Source organism: Mastigoproctus giganteus, chromosome 4, assembly GCF_048544385.1.
Source record: "Mastigoproctus giganteus isolate SK-2022 chromosome 4, ASM4854438v1, whole genome shotgun sequence".
NCBI classification, from domain to species: Eukaryota; Metazoa; Arthropoda; class Arachnida; order Uropygi; family Thelyphonidae; genus Mastigoproctus; species Mastigoproctus giganteus.
Genome location: NC_143578.1, coordinates 153,538,889 through 153,557,215, shown reverse-complemented (window position 1 = coordinate 153,557,215; position 18,327 = coordinate 153,538,889). Strand labels below are relative to the sequence as shown.

Sequence of the window (18,327 nt, the reverse complement as noted above, 5' to 3'; positions counted from 1 at the left end):
AATCGAACGTAAATACACGAGTAACGAACGTGCTATTTTAATGTGTGCATTTTTATATTCATTGAATTCTAAAACATTTGTAGTGTAATGCGTGTCCAAAAAATACCTGCAACTGATGAATTTCATCCCAGCAGTAACATGCCGTTTCTGCTTAGGCTCGTTAGCATGTAATATTATAAGTGGCTTTTGCCTTCACCATATCCGTCCGCATGTAATAACTAGACTCCTAGTGAATGGATTTTCATATAATTTGATATTGGACTCTTTCAGAAAGATTTGAAGAGCCATCTTAAATTTTATTAAAATTGGACTAATGTAAATTCCGACAGTTATTATTTCTCAGTCTGTCCGTCCGCCCGCATGTAATAACCCATTTCCCATTGGATGAATTTTCATTAATTTTATAGTTAGGCCTTTTATAAGGATTTCTTTAGGCAGCTCATCAAATTTCATTAAAATCGGACCAATAGAAATCCAGCAATTATTATTTATTTTTAGGCACATTATCCTATATGCATAATGCGCTTGTTGTTTTTACCTTCCGTCACGTAATATAATTAGGCTTTTAATGAATGGATTTGCATGAAACTTTATATTTGGGTCTTGTAAAAAGATTTCTACAGCCATTTCCAAAGTTTATTAAAATCGGACTAATAGAAATCTAGCAATTACCGAAATTCAGCAATTATTATTTCATTGTCCGTCCGTCTGCATGTAATAACTCGACTCCCAGTGGATGGATTTTCAAGAAAAAATATATTTAGATCTTTCAGACAGATTTTTTGAGCCCTCCTAAATTTCATTAGAATTGGACTAATAGAAATCGGCAATTATTATTTATTTGTTTTTCGTTTATACATATCATACCGGCTATCCATTTACTGTATATTGTAGCTGAAGCGCTCGAACATCCCCGTGTTGTATTATGTTTGTTTTCATACTCTAGTTGGAGGAATGGATGAGCAATACAGCGGATGCAATGAAACAATTTTCATGGGCATAAAAGTCGTTGCTTGCTCTTTTCTCTTTTTGTGTTATAAATAATGAGTTATTACTATTTGCTAAAACACCTGAAATTTAGCTCACTGATTAAATTTAGATTGAGTTTCGATGTAGCCAAGTGGTCAGACCCGAAGTTGCAGTAGCCCACGAGTTTTGAATGGACCGTGTTTCAAGTTCGCGTGACTGCTAAATATGTTAATGATTGTATTCATTGTTAAAATTATTAATATAAACACCTATGACATAGTGGTTGTGCTAGAGTATAAACGAGAACATCCGTTCTCATTTTTTACTCAGTTAAAAATTATTTTTATTGTCTTAAATTTTTGGTTGAGGGTATCTGTCGTAAAAATCCTAAAAAAAAAAAAAAAAAATTTTGTTTTCATTTTATGTATGAGGCTCAGAGTTAACTTATCAAATAAAGCATTCGGTTTCCTGAAAACATCAATGGTACGTAATAGTCGCCTCAAATGATGCGACTGGAATCAGCATCAGTTGCTCCCAGTCTTCTCATTATCTTGGATCCTGTGCATACCTCATTATTTAAATATGTCAGGATGTATTTATTGCAAATTACTTATTATTATTATTTACTCATTACTTATTTTCAATAAATATCATGTTAGTCAAATTTGAAACTTCTCTCTGAAACCTTTGGCGTTGTTTTTTCTTTATTTTTTTCCTCCGAATTGATACTCGCGCTCACAGTAGATTGAACCTTCGAGCCCACAATTCTCCTCTCCTCCGGTCTCACTGCATCCTCGCTCTTCAATATAGTGGGTAGCTTACGAGACATTCAGTTGTTGAGTATTTGCCAATGTAGCGACTCCTTTATTATGTGCAGCGTAAGAAAAGAAATTACAGCGATTTTACTCGTAACAGAAAATTACAAAATCTGAAAAGACTGCGAAAAGGAGTCGAGTAGGACTTCTGCTACTGAATGCAGCGTTCGCAAAAAAAGCGACGATAACGAAACGGAAGTAAAACGACTCCAAAGGAAAATAATTTTCTCTGAAGAATGCTCAGGTAGAAATTTAATTCCCGATGTGCAAACAATGGTTTAATTTTTAATGAAGTCATTAAAGTTTGTGTAGGTTTATACGAGAGCAATGCGTAACCGAACTTTCCTGCCTTTTAATTAATGAAGTTTTAATAATATTAGCGATTTCATTCGCAATTATCGAATTATAAATTTATAATTTATTAATTAATAGAATTTTAACTACGTACATTGATTTTAAGTGTGCGGTTTGTGCTTTGTTTTATTTTTACGATATTTGGATCACGTGTAATTCTAACTACAAGCTTATCATCTTGTTTAAGTGTAATTGCGCCCCCTATCTTGAATTTTATTTGCGAAACTGCGGATTTTATCTAAGCCTCGCTTTCATAGTTGCAGTGAGATTTCAGTTTATTTCGACACATAAATATATTGCAGTTAAGAGTACATTAAGAAATGTCCTCTCGGCTTCTATTGTGATATGTTATTGCCGTTTTCTCTGCTTCTAAAGTTTCTTGAGCAGTAATATTATTGTTCTACCTTCGATTAAACTAGGATTCAATATGTAATGGTAAAGTGGCGTGACAGATGATTCGACGCATTCTCAGTCATATTTTCTCATCTGTATCGTGAATTATTTAAAGTGACCGTAAGATTTTCATCTTCTGAAGCTCAATAAGTCATCCCACCCTGATCCTGCGTTCCGTCTGGCTGCCTTACTTTTATTTCATTCTGTGGCAAAGCATGCAAATTCCCTTTACCTTGGCCCTTTAATAAACATGCCTGAACAGAACAGATATTCATTTTATCAGTAAGCTGCGCATTTGAGATGCACACTTCCTCGTTATACCAGGCCTTTTTTGGCGCGAATTTCATTATCTTCTAAGACAAGTGCAGACTTCCTTTTATACCAGCGACAAATCCCCTCTTACAGTTCACGCGGTAAATTCCTACTTTGTGGTTAGATAATGCAATAATTCCTTTAATTTCCCGGACGGTAAATCGGAAACAAGCTGCTCTTCAAACAAATGTCACACGCAATGGTTTGACAGTTCCGCGCTGCAGATGCATAAAGATTTGAGAAAAGGTAAAAGGACAGAAAGAAACGTAATAAGAAAGAGAGACGGAACGGATTTAGTCGAACATTTAAGAGAGTTTAAAGAAATGTTCTTGAAATTCTCCGCGAATAGAAGTAATCGACGTTTAACAGAACTTCAACAGGATTTTGAAACAACAGAACTTAAATACCAGTGTCAGGCTCCCACAAGATGGCAGAAATATTAAAGGGGATTACTGCTATTTAAATACTCTATTTGCTCAGCTAGACTTAAAGAATTTAAGTACATTCTAGCCACTTTCAGAGAGTCGAATATCAGATGTATTGGGAGGCTGCATGCTTACGCTCCATTTCGTAACTTTTTGATCAGAAATATTCTGATCCACCGATTTTCAGCATTTCATACTTTAAGATATTTATTTTACATTCTTTCACACCAATGTGATCTTTTGCATGTAGTTGCTTTTAAATATTCGGTGGAGGAAAAGATCCTTGTAATTGAAGCACTTAGCTACTGATTCTTTGTGTGCAAGTGCATGGGTTTTCGAAATAAGATGCTTTCCAATAAATCCTTAACTATGATTTTGTGGTAAAACCAGGCGCACACACACACAGGTGCCTTAAGCCTGATGTAGTTCTTGTGTATGGTGGAAGAATAGCGGTTTGGAGAAGAAGAAACTTGCTGAAGTGAAAGTTGAATATCTGTGACTTGTAATTTCCAGATGAAACAGGTCCATCTTTTAAGTTGTTTTTTTTTTCTTTCCAATAAAATAACTTTTCGAATTTTTATTGAATTTGTTGAAACAAAGCTTTTCAATTACTCCAGTTTTCAACGACTATACCAAACCAGCTATCCATCTGACTCTTTGTCTCCCGCGGTGGTGAGCCTTTTAGTATGATAGTGAAGCAAGATTATTATCCTTGCTTGAAATCAAACCAAAAGCTCATTAGAGAGTTAAGTCTTGAATAAAGTTTTCAGTTCATAATTGACTGAAATACTTAATTAATTTAGATGGAAACTAAAATAGTGACAAGAGTTGGAAAGCCAAGAAAGTGAAAAATACGCCATCGCCAAATTTTTCTCTCGAAACCCTCAGAATTTTCTATCCAATCCTCTAGAGGTTCGCAATCTTGGGAAATACTGATATAAAGAATAGTTGAATGTTGGTTGTGGAGTATCATCATTTAGTAACCTTATCGCTGATTCCCTTCTCATAATATAATTCTTTCTTGCTATAGAGTGGAAAATTAATAATACTGCTAATGGATAACTGCTATTCCATTTCTTATTAAATTCCCACAGTTCAAATTTTAAAATTATACGTGATATAAATCTTTTGTGAATTTTAAACCTCGTAAAAACTTCGGGAAGCGTATGTGGGAGTTGTAAGTGATGAGCAAGAGGAACGCTCTCATCAAGAAATATCTCCAATTGAAAAGCGGTACCAAGGTCGCTTGGATACTACGATGACGAGAGATTACTACTGGTTTCTTAAATGTGAAAGCAAAAGGGACTATAAGAAAAACTCTTATTGGCAAAGATTTCCAAGGAAATAGAATGTATGTAGTACATTATGCGTTTGATTAAAGTATTTTGAAATTAATAAGATTCATTTTTTATGACAGCATGTATATTATCGTATATTTGAAATTGGTCTGTTGTGATCTATTATGTTATATTTGAAATTGGTTTATTAAGCTAATAAAATTTCAGTATATCTTTCAATGGAGGGGCCATAGAGACACAATTTTGTTATTTTTAAAATTTCCTTTAGAATCTACGACTTTTGCGTAGGAATAATATGAATTTATTTTATTTATTTATTATTTATTTTTTTGTTGGCCAGTGTAATTAAGAAAATCTTCAACATTTTTCTTAATAATATTAGCAGATTATCCCATCTTTTTTATTTTATTAAATTAATTCATTTAATAAAACTTTTCACTGTTGGATACTTAGGTTTTGGATTACAAACATTACACAATTAAAAAAAATAAATATATATATATATACTCGGTTTTTTTCACATTTAACCAGTTATTAAGAATGCAATACAAGACTTGCAGTTAGTGAAGTCCGGAAACCTCGTTTTAGAAAGGATGTGGATTTCTTGAAACGAATGATGAGAAGGGCAACAAGATTAGGGAGGGGAACAAAAGATGTTCTTACAAGAAAGACTTCAATTCTTAAAATTAGAGCGTTTGGAATCTAGGCACCTTCGGTGAGATATGATAGACGTTTATAAGGCCTTGAATGGATTGAGTAAACTAAATGTTGGTGGCATCTTATTCTTGCTCAGACAGCACACAAATAAGAAAGCAAAACTTTAAATTGAAGGAGGGTGATTATATCAAGTTGGAATAAATTTAAGGAAGAATTAGACAGGATTTTCTTTCCTTTTTTGTTTTTTGGCTGATTCTGTACCAGCTTTCTTCCTCTTGCCACTACTAATAATAATAGTTATCTGGTCTAAGAAATAGTCCAATTTAGGCTTATTACATCCTAGAATAAACCGATTGGGTATCTTTATATTGCATTTAATTATATTATTCTGCCACACTGCAACGTATTTCATATTAATCATGTTATTTGTATGTAGACATTATTTCATTTAATACAAATTTCCTATGCATTTATCATGACTTTGCCAAAATTGTTTACCTTCGAAATTAAATGATTCAGCCATCTCCTAGAACAAGAAAGTTGGCCATGAAACACTGGGATTTCTCACTAGGACATAGCTTTATTTCCCAAATCTTTTTTTTTTTTCATAGGTGTCCTATTTAATAGCGAAACCATTTTGATTATTCCATGTGCTTATATTTAAAGTTATAAAATCACTTAACTCCATGCAATAAACAAACAAAATTGGAATTGGTTGGTTGCTAAATGACTACAAGATAATTTAATTGGGTGATTTTAGCTCCAGAAACTCTTTTCCGAACCTCTTTCTGCTTTCTTTTTGCTTGATAGTGGAACCTAAAGAGGGTCCAGAACGTCTTCCAATTAAGACAAGATTATCTGGTTATTCGGAACTTATTTCAGAGTACTCTACTTAGGAACCAATAATCTCCAATTCATCGCGTGGAGTTAAGCGTTTTTATAACTTTAGGGTCAATTGTCTATCCATATCACACGCTTCACACACATACACCCACCCATATCAGTCTATCTAAAAAGTATGATGCTTTTCCTCTTCATTGAAAGACTTTAATCTGCGCATTAGACTTTAAACCCTGCCATAGTGTTAGCTTCCAACCACAGGATTATACTTCTCCATTTTTCGATCGCCATCAACTGATGATGATACATTTACAGCAGATTGCGTATCCGCCCTCATATTTCCACAATATCGGTATTTGCATGGAAGCTTTCTAATCATGTTGTCAAACATTTTCCATGAAAACGACGGATGGAGAACGTTCCTAGCGCCGTAAGCGCTTTCATTATCCCAACCAGCCAGGCGCAAGGCGTATATTCCCCAGGATCCTGGCACGTAGATGGAAAACGATGATTACTGTCATTTTATGCCTCAGTACTTAGCATTATGATTACGCGTGTTGACAGTACCACCTTGGACCTGATGACTCTTCAAGGGAATTTTTGTTATCGAAAAATTTATGTAAAGTGGCAACATTGTCATCAGGAATGGACTAATTTATGGGTCTCCCCGACAGACTAAATTGTTTGAAAGTTTGTTTCCTTCATTGATGAGTTTCACTTAATTTGAAGAAATCGGGTGAGTGTTATGGAAGTAATGTCCATATCTCATGCTTACCTTTTAGGTAATTATGACATCAAATAATAGTACCGTAATGATATATCCGCGCTATCGTGCAGTGCCCCCATATTTACCTGACAGCGTATCTAGAAAAATTAGTTAGCTAAGTGCTTCTCGTAAATAATACAGTATCGCCACCTTATTGTGGTAGCTCAGTTCTTCCACTCTGTTTAATACATGGTACGGGTGCTTTAAGGAACTATTCCGCGTGAGGCATATGATGACGTAATCAGTATTTATTATCTCAATATATTATACAGTTTAGTAAGTCCCGTCTATTTCCCCATAATGACTCTTCTCCTTTAATATCTTCTCTATTAGTGAATGCCGAAGTACCTATACTTTTTTTTTTATTTCTTTTTAACTACGTGACGCATGTAGTTATGGAAATATTAGAAGTTTCTCAGAAGCATTTCTTTCAAAGAAACATTGTTCGTAGCAAGTGCTGTATGATTATTATTAACCAAATAGAAGAGGCTATGACTCTACGTTTTAACTCCAGTAAGTTCTCTTTGCATCCCAGTACTAATTTTTGGATAAGTGCGGAATTTTAAATCCGTATCTCGTATGGTTTTTTTTAAATCCAGCATCTTATCTTTGAAGGATTTAAATGATCTTTTCTGGGAGCGGTATTTCTGCATATTGGACATCTATAAACGTTTTCTATATATTTCAATTTTCCTCGTAAGCTGTCATTTTTAAATAACTCGTATATATTAATCCTCTCAGTATTTATTATCCTTTATTGCATTATTTTATTCTGTGGTTGTCAACGAAAGTGAATTCACACATTTAGTATTGAACGGAAATTTTTCCGAGCTTTAAATATTTTGACAGGTAAATATCCATAACACAAATTTCGTTAATTATAAGTTTTTTGTATATACAGATACTCCCTAGAAGTCGATAAATGTGGCCAATACGTATTGAAGGAAAGATTGGTTAATAGAACCTAGAAGAGTAATAAGTGCAACACGCTGGTATTTCTTTGCCTGAGTTGCTTTTGCATCAATCCAGGAAACAGCAACGTTGAGTGATCATTCCCCAATTTTGATACTTCTTAGTTTCGTTCTTTGCAATTCTATAAAGGAAAGCAATAGCTGAAGTTACTAGAAAGTTATGCAGAAGGACTTAAAGGAACTTTCTTGTCTCTCCATCAGTTCTTTAAAATCTCAGCAGTTTTCTTGGTGCTTCAAATATGCTTGCTCTCAGATCTATCAAAATCCTTATTTGGACACCGTTAAAATGAGCATAACAACCTAAACAGAACGCCCACGTAAATTTCATTTAACAAGCAAAATAAAGAAATATTCAAGATGTCCCTCTTAGATGACTGTACATTTCTTTTATGGAATTATTAAAAATTAAAATATAGAGAAATATTAAATTTAGAACCGTAAAACTGGATCATTTTGTATAAAATATGGTTCATTCTTCTGAATTCTGTATTCATTCTTATGAGTTATTTGTTTTCATTTCTCTCTGGGCTTTTTCAAGCTGCATATATCAGGTTTGAATACCTGGAGCTCTTCCTTTATTCTCTGTTTCAAGACACTTTCAGATGAGCCCAGAAATTGGAACGAACAGCGTTAGATGAACAAGCGAACCCATTCCAGTCAGCCATCTAAACCAGTTCACGTGTTGGGAGGAAATTGTTGATAAAATCAGTAGCCAACGTAGATTGTTAATAGTTATTAGCTCCATCTTGTTGAAAATAAGTTAAACTTTTCTTCTTCTTTTACTTAAAGTGACATTATCATTTCATTTGGCATCCTCTTGCATTGCCTCTACGTCGATTATTATGAACAGTTCTCTCTCTCTCTCTGTGTAAAATACGGTATAAGTTTTGAAGCACATGTTCCACAACTTTTGTGTTCAGTCTCTTTTCATTTCGTATTGCCTTTTCTTATTAGTTGAGTTTATTTCTATTTAATTAATACAGCCATTTCCCGACATAAATGTATTAAAATTTCGGTTTATGTATACTCATTTACGTATTCTCTGATAATTTGGAATCCTCTTATCTGAGCTTATTATTTATTATTTCGTTTTATTCATTATTAAGAATGCTAATGGCTTCTTTATGAGGTATTTGTCTGTAAAATGCGTTCTTTCTCGTAATTCGGGGATAATTATCAGCCTGTGGTATTCCTTATGAGGCTCTCCTGCTCATAGTCACTGCGTAACCTTCCTTCCGGGTCCCCTGCTTAAAAATAACTGCTAACTCTAGTTCTAGATTATGGATTTCTATAATTTTTGTATAATATAAAAGTAAAATTATATATGTATCGTTTTTTAGCTTATTTTCTATATTATAGACTTTTATATTCACCAAAATTTTTATATTTATTATTTTCCTGGTTAACAGACAACGTATGTGTAGCACTAGCACAATCCCTTAAGAAAATGAGTTAGCGATTGACACCTTTGACTCCCTACCAGTTTCCCTTATTAAAATGTTTTCTTAATTTACTCGAAATGATAAAAACTGCAGTTTGGTTGCTTTGATGGCATTTATTTAACTTCTTACAGTTAAGAATCTTGCATTTATTTAACTTCTTACAGTTAAGAAATCGTTTCCCATTGTTATTTACTGACGTATAAACTTCAGTAAATAACAGGTAACCGAACTGTGGCCCGGATTGCTTCGTGTTACTCTGCCTGTATAGACAACTTCTCTTAGCAGCCAATGTTCTGCACATTATTATTTGTTATAGTTTCTTTCCCCCTTTTATCTCAGATTAGTTTATTCCCAAAGTCCATCAGTCAGATTAGAAAGCAGGGCAATCGGATACTAAGATATGTCTGATTGCTAACTTCCTTGCTTTTCTACTTAGCCGACAGAACTTATTTATCTTTGGGGTTTCTTATCCGGAAAGGCATTCAATAGGAAGCTACAAAAGGTTTCCGTACTACCGGTAACTTTTTTTTTATTTAATGAACGACGTTGGTAAAGCCAGATAATCAATAAGTGGAAGACATAGCAATAAGAGGATTTAGGTTCTGTGAGACAATGCTTTTTAAGAACTAATTTAACAGAAGAAAGTTTCTTTATTATGAAAGGTGGAAGTTCCTTCTCGTCCTCTCTTGTTTTTGTGGCCGGCAGAATTTAAAAACTAGTAATAAAGAAAGAGGACAAGTGTTCTTAATGCTCAGCAGAACGAACACACGTCATCACGACTTCCTTGGTGTTTGTATAATAAAGAAATTTAAACACCGTTTTTAAAAAAAATGGAATCTGCAAAACTTTAATCTTCCATATATGTAAACTCTGAGATACGTTTAATAAATAATTAATTGTATAAATAAAAATATAAATAACGATTAATTAAAAATTAACGATTAATTAAAAATAAATAAATAAATAAATAGCATTTACTGACTAGTTTAAATCCTTCTGGCCAAAAACCAATAGGGCACGAGAAATTCCACTTTTCATAATAAATATGAGACGAAAATGAAGTCCGACGAAAGGAATCTAGCTGGGGTATGAATAATGAAACTGCAAAGTTTGTTAAAATCAACACTCCAGCAGTTACAAATGATCTGCCGACTGCATAGCGCTATCGATTATTTAGTGATGAATGATCATTTAACTGATATAAAACGTTTAAATACTCATTTAACCGTTTAGATGAGTAATATTCATTTAAACGGTTAAATGAGTATTATTTAGCCGTTTTATATCAGTATTTAATGGTTAAATGCCGGTGGTGTTTTACTCTTTCTCGGACGATTTATAAGAGAAAATAAATTCGAAAAGGACAGTTGCGGGATAGATTTCGAAAATTTGCTTTCAGCCTGAGAGTGGTTGTTTTATTGGAACAAACCTCGATGGGAATGGGTCATTGAATAAATTTAGGGAAAGATTAGACAAATTACGGAGCGAATAGATGTATAAGCTTGCGTCTTTGCATCATAATACTGCAGAATCCAAATGTATTTCGTATTTGGGCTTGATTAATTGCTACTTTATTGTCCAGTTGTAATAGTACTTAACTACAACATATGATTTCTTCTCAAGCCAGGATATTTCGATGAAAGTTGAACAGATTGCAGTTGTAAAAAATATAGCTGTATTTAATTAGCTGTTATATTATAAGCTCCTGCTTATTCTCACTTTACTTTCATTTCTGACTTATTTGTCGCTTCTTCGAAAATAAAACCTATTAGACCAAAAATTAGCATAATTAAGGTTGAACTTAATTAGTTTCTGCTACCAGCGTGTGCACTGTCCCCCTTCCACAAAATGTCCACTCAGTAATACGTATATCAAATAAGAATTTACAAATGAATTTTAATTTAAATGACATTATGTATAGCGTGTTTCTGCCTTTAACAAATACAAAATAAAATGTATTTGAAATTTTTGTTGTGACCTGTTAATAACTGTGTGTTTTTCTTTTTTTTTTTTTACTTCCAGTGGCTAACCCTCCGGACAACCAAACTAAAGCTGAAAGTTCATCACCAACAGATAATGAAGACACACAGAATTCTAGTAAGGAATTTTGAACGAATAATAGTGTAATATATCACGTCTGACTGCTAATTTATTTACGCAATAAAGTTAATATTTATATAATGAAGACGGACGTTCATGGCTTCACAAAATGTAGACAGATTCTCTCTCTGAAAAAAAAATAATAATAAATAAATAAAATAAATACTCCTTGATGCTACTAAAATGCGTGTATTTTTCCCATCTCTTAACGCTATGGGATTTTTTTAAATAAAATTTTCTTTCACGTCAGCCTTCCATAATTGCATCAGACAGGACAATCAGGTTTAAGATTACATTTTAAATATCTAGTGAAGCTGCTATTATCACTTCACTGAACAGGAAAACCACCGGTAGTGGTTAATTTTCCTTCCCACGTGCACGGTCTTCTCGGCAGTTCACTCTAACCCAAAGTTCTTGAGTAATATTGCATATTTTGCACTTTCACAAATTACACCCCGTTCTTTAGAAGGATAAACAGTGATTTACATTACTGTGCATTAAGCTATATATTTTAAACGGGATTTATGTAATTTTTGCATTCCCTGTGCTGATTAGTATCGTTAACATATGTTTCTCTATAACAAGAGGATTGATGTTGGCAGTGAAATATAAATTAATTTCTGCATTTGAGTGATGCATGGAAAGAGTTGAAGCAAACCCCGGTGACAGTATCGCTATTGTAATCTCCCCATAAACGGAGAAGTTGTCATGCTACATTCCTTGACAATTATTATTACCCCTGGCAACAGCGCATACATGCAGAGTGTTGAAAAGTCAGAAATTAACTGTGCCCGCCAAGATGCATTCATTTCGCATCGATAATTTATTTATTCCTATTTTGTGTTACAATTGTTGGGAGATAACAGCAAGAAGAGAGGGAGAACACATAAGCCAGAGGCTTTTTAGGGGGTGTTCCTTTTGAAAAAGATAACAATAAAACCAGATCTGAAATTACACATGTGTTATTTAACAGATACATCATTAATCGGACATGTAGAAACATGTCCGATTAATGATGTATAATTACATTGTGAGTACTTTTACAATAACAAGTATGAAAGAAAAAAATATGAAATAATTGCGTAGAGTGTTACAAGCTTTTTGACAGCTATTCCTTCAACTTGTTTACATAATTTCCAAACTGGTATGCATTGTGGAAAGTTCAGGAGTTGAGTGGAAGGTGACTTAGATCAGACATCCCTGGTGATGTGTTCAGTTAGGAGCTTCTTGAACCTGTTTAGTGAAATGGCATTTTTGATATTTTCAGGAAGATTATTCCAGGTTTTTGCGCCTCTGTATTTTATATTTTTCTGATCTGTGGCTTTTCTAAAAAGCGGAACCTTCAGGTTCGCTTCATTTCTTAAATTATATGTTATTCCTTCTTCTTCTATTGTTATAAAAAAGGATCTGAAGAGAGGAGGAAAGTTTGGTGTTTTCAAAGCATTGTAGACAAAGACCGCCTCAGCTTTTTTGTATCAGTTGGTAGATGCTTAAGAGTCTCGCTTCCTTATACAGTATCTCGAAGTCACCGATGCATTCCAGGGAAGGCCCAAAATTGAACGAACACATCGATTGACAATTGAATTGATTCTCGCAAGGTTATCTTGACTGGTAGTACCCCATGAGATGATTCCATATGTGAAGTGAGGCTGTATTAAGGAAAGGAATACTAGTCTGAGAAGAGGAGGAGGTACCCAGGCAAAGGCTCGGGCGAGTGTTCCTGCTAGTGACGAAGTCTTCTTTCGTAAGGTGATCATTTGTTTATCCCGTCTCAGCTTGTCATCTAGCCAGATTCCTAGAAACTTGGTATCATTCACTCTTTCGAGTTGTTTTTCTTTGTATGTTATTTCGAAATCAATATTTAATGGTTTATTTTTCGTCCTAAGCACCATATATTCATATATTTGGATTTTTCTGGGTTTAGTATAAGCTGATTCTTTTGTAGCCAACTATGCATTTCAGAGAGAAGGGCAGAGATCTTGCATTGAAGCTGGTTAGGGTGTTTATCAGTGATTAGAATGGAAATGTCATCGGCATACGCTACTAGGTGGGAAGATGGAAGATGAGAAAGCATTGTGATCGGCAATTAATTTAATTAGTAGAACTTGGTATAAACAACATTATTGCTAGTCCTTGGTAATGGACGTACCTTTCGAAATATGATGTACATTTCGATGATTGTTTATTGATTTATATATTTCAGTTTTAAATTAAATGCATAATTGATTTAATATTGTTATAAAATGCATGTAGTGTGCTTAATTATATCGATTAAAACTGAGCTATTCACCTATGGCTCTAATGAAATCTGGTTGTATGCTGATCGGGTCAAGGTCAACATCAGTACCATTTGAAAATAATCGTAATATAAACACCATCCCATACAGACTGTATGATTGATCTCATATCATGTTGTTATATCGTTAAAAAGAAGGCTAGGGTGTGCAGTGTGTATTCAACGAAGTCGATACACTTTGATGTCAGTCTGGAAATATTTACCGATAGTTAAAATTAATCTCTGCTTATTTTAGATAACAGTGGTCAACAAAAGGAAACTTTTTTTTTTTCATTCAAATTTGTAAACACTTTTCTAAACCAGTTTTGCGCGCTGGTTTCAAATATGTTCTCGGTTGTTTTTATCCAACTTTTATCGTTTTTGTAATATTGCTACTGATAATATCAGTACAAGTTAATTAATGAGTTCATTACAAAACACATGAGGCTGGTTACAATTACATTTTTATTACAGTTTAAACTCAATACACTTTATATATTTAATATATATATATATATATATATATATATATAGTTAAAATAATGCACTACACTATTATTTTTAAAAAATCTAAAATTTAATAATGTTGTGCGGATGATTTCCATTTTGTCCGGAATGTCGCGGTACAACATCCAGCAGTAGTCGACCAACATTCGATTCCGCTCAGAAACCTTGGTAGCGATTTTCCTTTGATTTAATATCCTAATGGAGTCGTTCCCTCTCCCTCACTCATCATTCATCGGACTAAAATTTTCGGGAAAGAAGTCTAAATGCGAATGCAAGAAACGAAGTTTAAACGACCTACGATATCCTCTTTCTTTATATGCACGAGCAGTTTCTTAACTTCACCTTTGTATGCGTGAGAACTGTGGTTACCTAAAAGGTTTCCACAAAGTTTCGCTTTAATACCCTGAGGCATTTTTCAAAGCATTCATCCTGCAGAAGCTCTCTGATTTGAGGCTCCACGAAGATTCCCTTTTTCAATTACGCGGCACCGATCTTTGGAAAATTCTCACTACAGTAATGAAATCCTCTCGAATTTATCTCACCTATTGCTTTTATAGAACTGTTCATCAAGCCAAGTTTAATGTGGAGAGGTGGAAGGAAAATCTTCATAGGATCCCTAATGGGACCTTCTGCACACTACTCGTTCCTGCTCATATGTGCTTCTTTGAGGAGAGTCTGATATAATGGTCTGCGGTAGAACGGCTGTCTCATGCACAGGAAACACCAATATTTTGTGAATGCTCCTTGGGTGCTCTATTGAATTACTTTGAGTAGTGCCTTCATGCTATAGTTGTATGTCTCCTTTAAATGAATGGACAATGAGAACGGATGGATGGCTTTAAGTTCCCGTTATGCAAGAGCACAGCTTTAAGACTTTCTCTGAGGAGTCAGTGAAGAGGAGGAATTTAGGTGTATATGTACTTGTGAGAATTCTCTAAAAACTAAATTGATATCAGGCAGTAGCAGAGTAAATCGTTTACTGTGGATATCATGTACATCTTGAAGAATGTATCCATAAACTTTGTTTCTTTTTCGACAGTGAGACTTTGACATATTTAACCAAATGTTTCTGCTTTAGTCTCGCAGTAAGAAGTTCAGTTTTATCTTTGAGGAGAGCTAGATCTCCAATGGGATCAGTCAACTCATTTTTGGTTTTCTGGACCTTTTTTCATAATGTGGATGAGTTAGTTGGTTTCAGGCGAGGGTAGCATGATTTTTCCGCCGGAAACTCGTGTTTTTCGTCGACCAGACAGCAAATTGACCACAGAACACACACTTTTTTACAGACAATATATAAAGCGCAATAAGGCCGAAGTCGCTGATGCGCCTAAAACCCTACAACAAAACAAAACAGACAAAAAAAAAAAACTTATCTTGGATATGCAGCTTGTTATATGATGTGCCTTCGTCGGATTTTTACTCAGGATTGACTGAAGTTCTCAAGTCTCCACCAATCGCACCTTCTTCGGAATTAGCATACTGTCTTCGCAAGGGATTGGTCTCATCCTTCAGTCCAGGTTCGGATAAATAATTTTGTACTTGTACTTCGCTAAGAATCCACTTACATTCATATTGCAAAAGTAGCAATCGCCATCGTGGTCGCTTACTTCCTCCATATGTATGTCAAGTGTCATCGACTTTTTTTCATTGTTTAACCAATCACGTAATCCATTCAAACAAGTGGTACAAATAACATGTGATGCCCACGCCTTATTCTGGCCAGCCGAAGGATAACTGGAAAGTTTTTCGAATGTCGGCCTTCATTGATGTGTTTCAGTAATCAGTCTTACCTGAAACAGTTGATAAACAAATAATTAAACTATATAATAACAAGGTTATAGATATACTCAAACAGTTGCAAACATGAAGATATAAACAATAATAATAAATAATAATTATATTCATGCAGGTGGCTGAATACGTATAATGACTGTTATAATTGGTTTCATCATGGACAGATTGTTAAGTCTCATCACGAAACTAGGCGCGCTAGAATAAAACCGAAAACAGTTTGTAATCAGCATTCAAAGGTTGATCTATCTATTCTACGTATTTTTTTTTACCTATGAAAAATGCTTAATTTTTAATTGTATTTATTTTATAATAAATAGCTAAGGTCCAAAGTAATTGCAAATTCGTCCATGATCAGAGTTTAAGCAACTCTTATCTTCATGGATTGCATTCGTCAGAGACCAAATTTATTAAGCAATTTACATCATGATGGCCACTAAAAATTATAAGTATTTATTTGCTGGTTTAAAACAAAGAAAATCTTTCTCCATCACAGCCGTCAGCTAGCGGTTTTACATGGCTTAAATATGTACAACTGATTGTATCTAGAAGTATCTAGATACAATCAGTATCTAGATACTTCTAGTTGTTTTGTATCTAGAAGCGAGCAAGCTGAGAAATTTAACAACATTAAAAAATTGGGCATACAAAGTATGAAACTATGAAAAATATATTAGCTGTGACAAAAGTTTGTTTGTTTGTTTGTTTGTTTAGATTTTATTGGCGCATTAGCATCTAAGGCTATAATGCGCCAAGACCAACTGTGACAAAAGCCTAAACTAATAACATGAATGATATAATAGTGACATAAGTAAAAAAAAAAATGTAAAATCCACGGTCCATCACAGCTGTCTCCCTTGAAGCAGGCACGTGCCCTTTTGTTATCTGGGGGATCCTGTATTCTTCCATATTCTATGCCGGTCCTGCTGTTGCTTGAAATAAAATATGAAAAAGCTTGGGACCTCCAGGCTTCAGAACGATTACTGGATGTAATCTTGCTGGTGGTGCGATGTTTATGATAAGGTTTAGCCTTTGTATGAGGACAGTGATCACTAAATCCAGATCACAATGCTTGGACTGGTTGGACATGCTGAAGCTAGATGCTTCCAGATTTTGAAGTTCAGCAACAATAAATACCTTTTACCCTTTTGGTGGTTGCATAACAATGGACACAGTGATTATCGTGATGTTAAATTGTGTCTGGTAATTTTTATTCTTTAGAGTGAAAGTTATTTCGTTTTCATTATTCTAATATTATCGTCATTATATTTAGTAAAAGCTATTAATGGCAAGATGCTTTCTACTGCTCAAAATTACTGTTAATGAAAATAAAACAATAACATTAATCTATTGGTAGGTTATAAATTTAATGAAGTAATTCAGGACATTTGGAAATTGGTCATATGTACGTTTTATAAAATATTTGTCAAGAAAGGGGACTTCAATGCTTCTTAAAGGGTGTATATCCAATGAACAAGAAAAACTTCACTTTTTTATACATTTAAAATTCGCATGGTTTGAAGAAATTGTTGGATAAGCAAACGGCTTGCTTATCCAACAATCACTGGATAAGAACCGGATCAGTTCTTGGTCGAGTATAGGAGTTTTTAATCACCGAGGGACATTATTTGATAATCGAATGCGCCCTGAGATATAACTCAATGCTTACACTACTTAACTTGTTATTAAATGAATATCACGAATTAACTGAATATAATTTTTTTTAATGAGGGCTACTCTTTATATGTTGCCAGCTGTGTTCATTTTTGACTTTCTTCGAATCCTTATATTCTCACTTTCGATAAATTTCTTAAACACTTTGCTCAAAAATTTAACGAAAAGCTATAATCCGTTGACTAGCATTGGAGCATCTATAATTTACATGAAACAAAACTGCCGAACAAATCACTTCTCCATATGTGTGAAGTAACATCTTCTCCCATACGACTCGGATAATAAAATTACTTGGGATCGTGTTTAAGTTAACCCTAATACTTATAAGTCACCATAAAGTGCACTGGATGTACCTCTATTAAGTGAGTCGCATGGCTTTGTTGGTGTACACCCTTCAGTTCCAGCTGTGTCTCAATCATCTCCCTTTTCTTTCCAGAACAAGGCAGCGTGGTCGTACGGAGGATGCATCCTCGTGGAGCACTGCTCCGTACCAGAGCCCAGGAAGGAAGCATCGACCAGTCTGACAATAGGATGGACAGTCTGCCGCCGGCAGATACAATGGAGGCGTGCGGAAAGGCTGCCGAGAGGTGAGAGGTGATAAGTTATGAAATTAGGGGAAAAAATATTTTGCTGTTGATTGGAATTTAAGGAGTGGAAGTGAAGCTAACGTTAACTTAATGATTTTTAATTTATAAATTAATCGCACGCAATTGCTGCGTATAATTTTAAACGTCACTG

At 34.3% G+C, this 18,327-nt stretch overlaps 1 protein-coding gene across 3 annotated transcripts in view; it reads left to right on the top strand.

Annotated features, from left to right (window-relative positions):
- The window catches only part of LOC150087125 (dual specificity calcium/calmodulin-dependent 3',5'-cyclic nucleotide phosphodiesterase 1A-like), a 769,106-nt gene that overhangs the window by 481,435 nt on the left and 269,344 nt on the right, over positions 1-18,327 (top strand). For all 3 annotated transcript variants that reach the window (XM_090371825.1, XM_090371826.1, XM_090371824.1), the window contains exons 2-3: positions 11,265-11,339; positions 18,026-18,176. In XM_090371825.1, the coding sequence (XP_090227951.1) occupies positions 11,265-11,339; positions 18,026-18,176 (226 nt within the window). The remainder of the gene's footprint in view (positions 1-11,264; positions 11,340-18,025; positions 18,177-18,327) is intronic.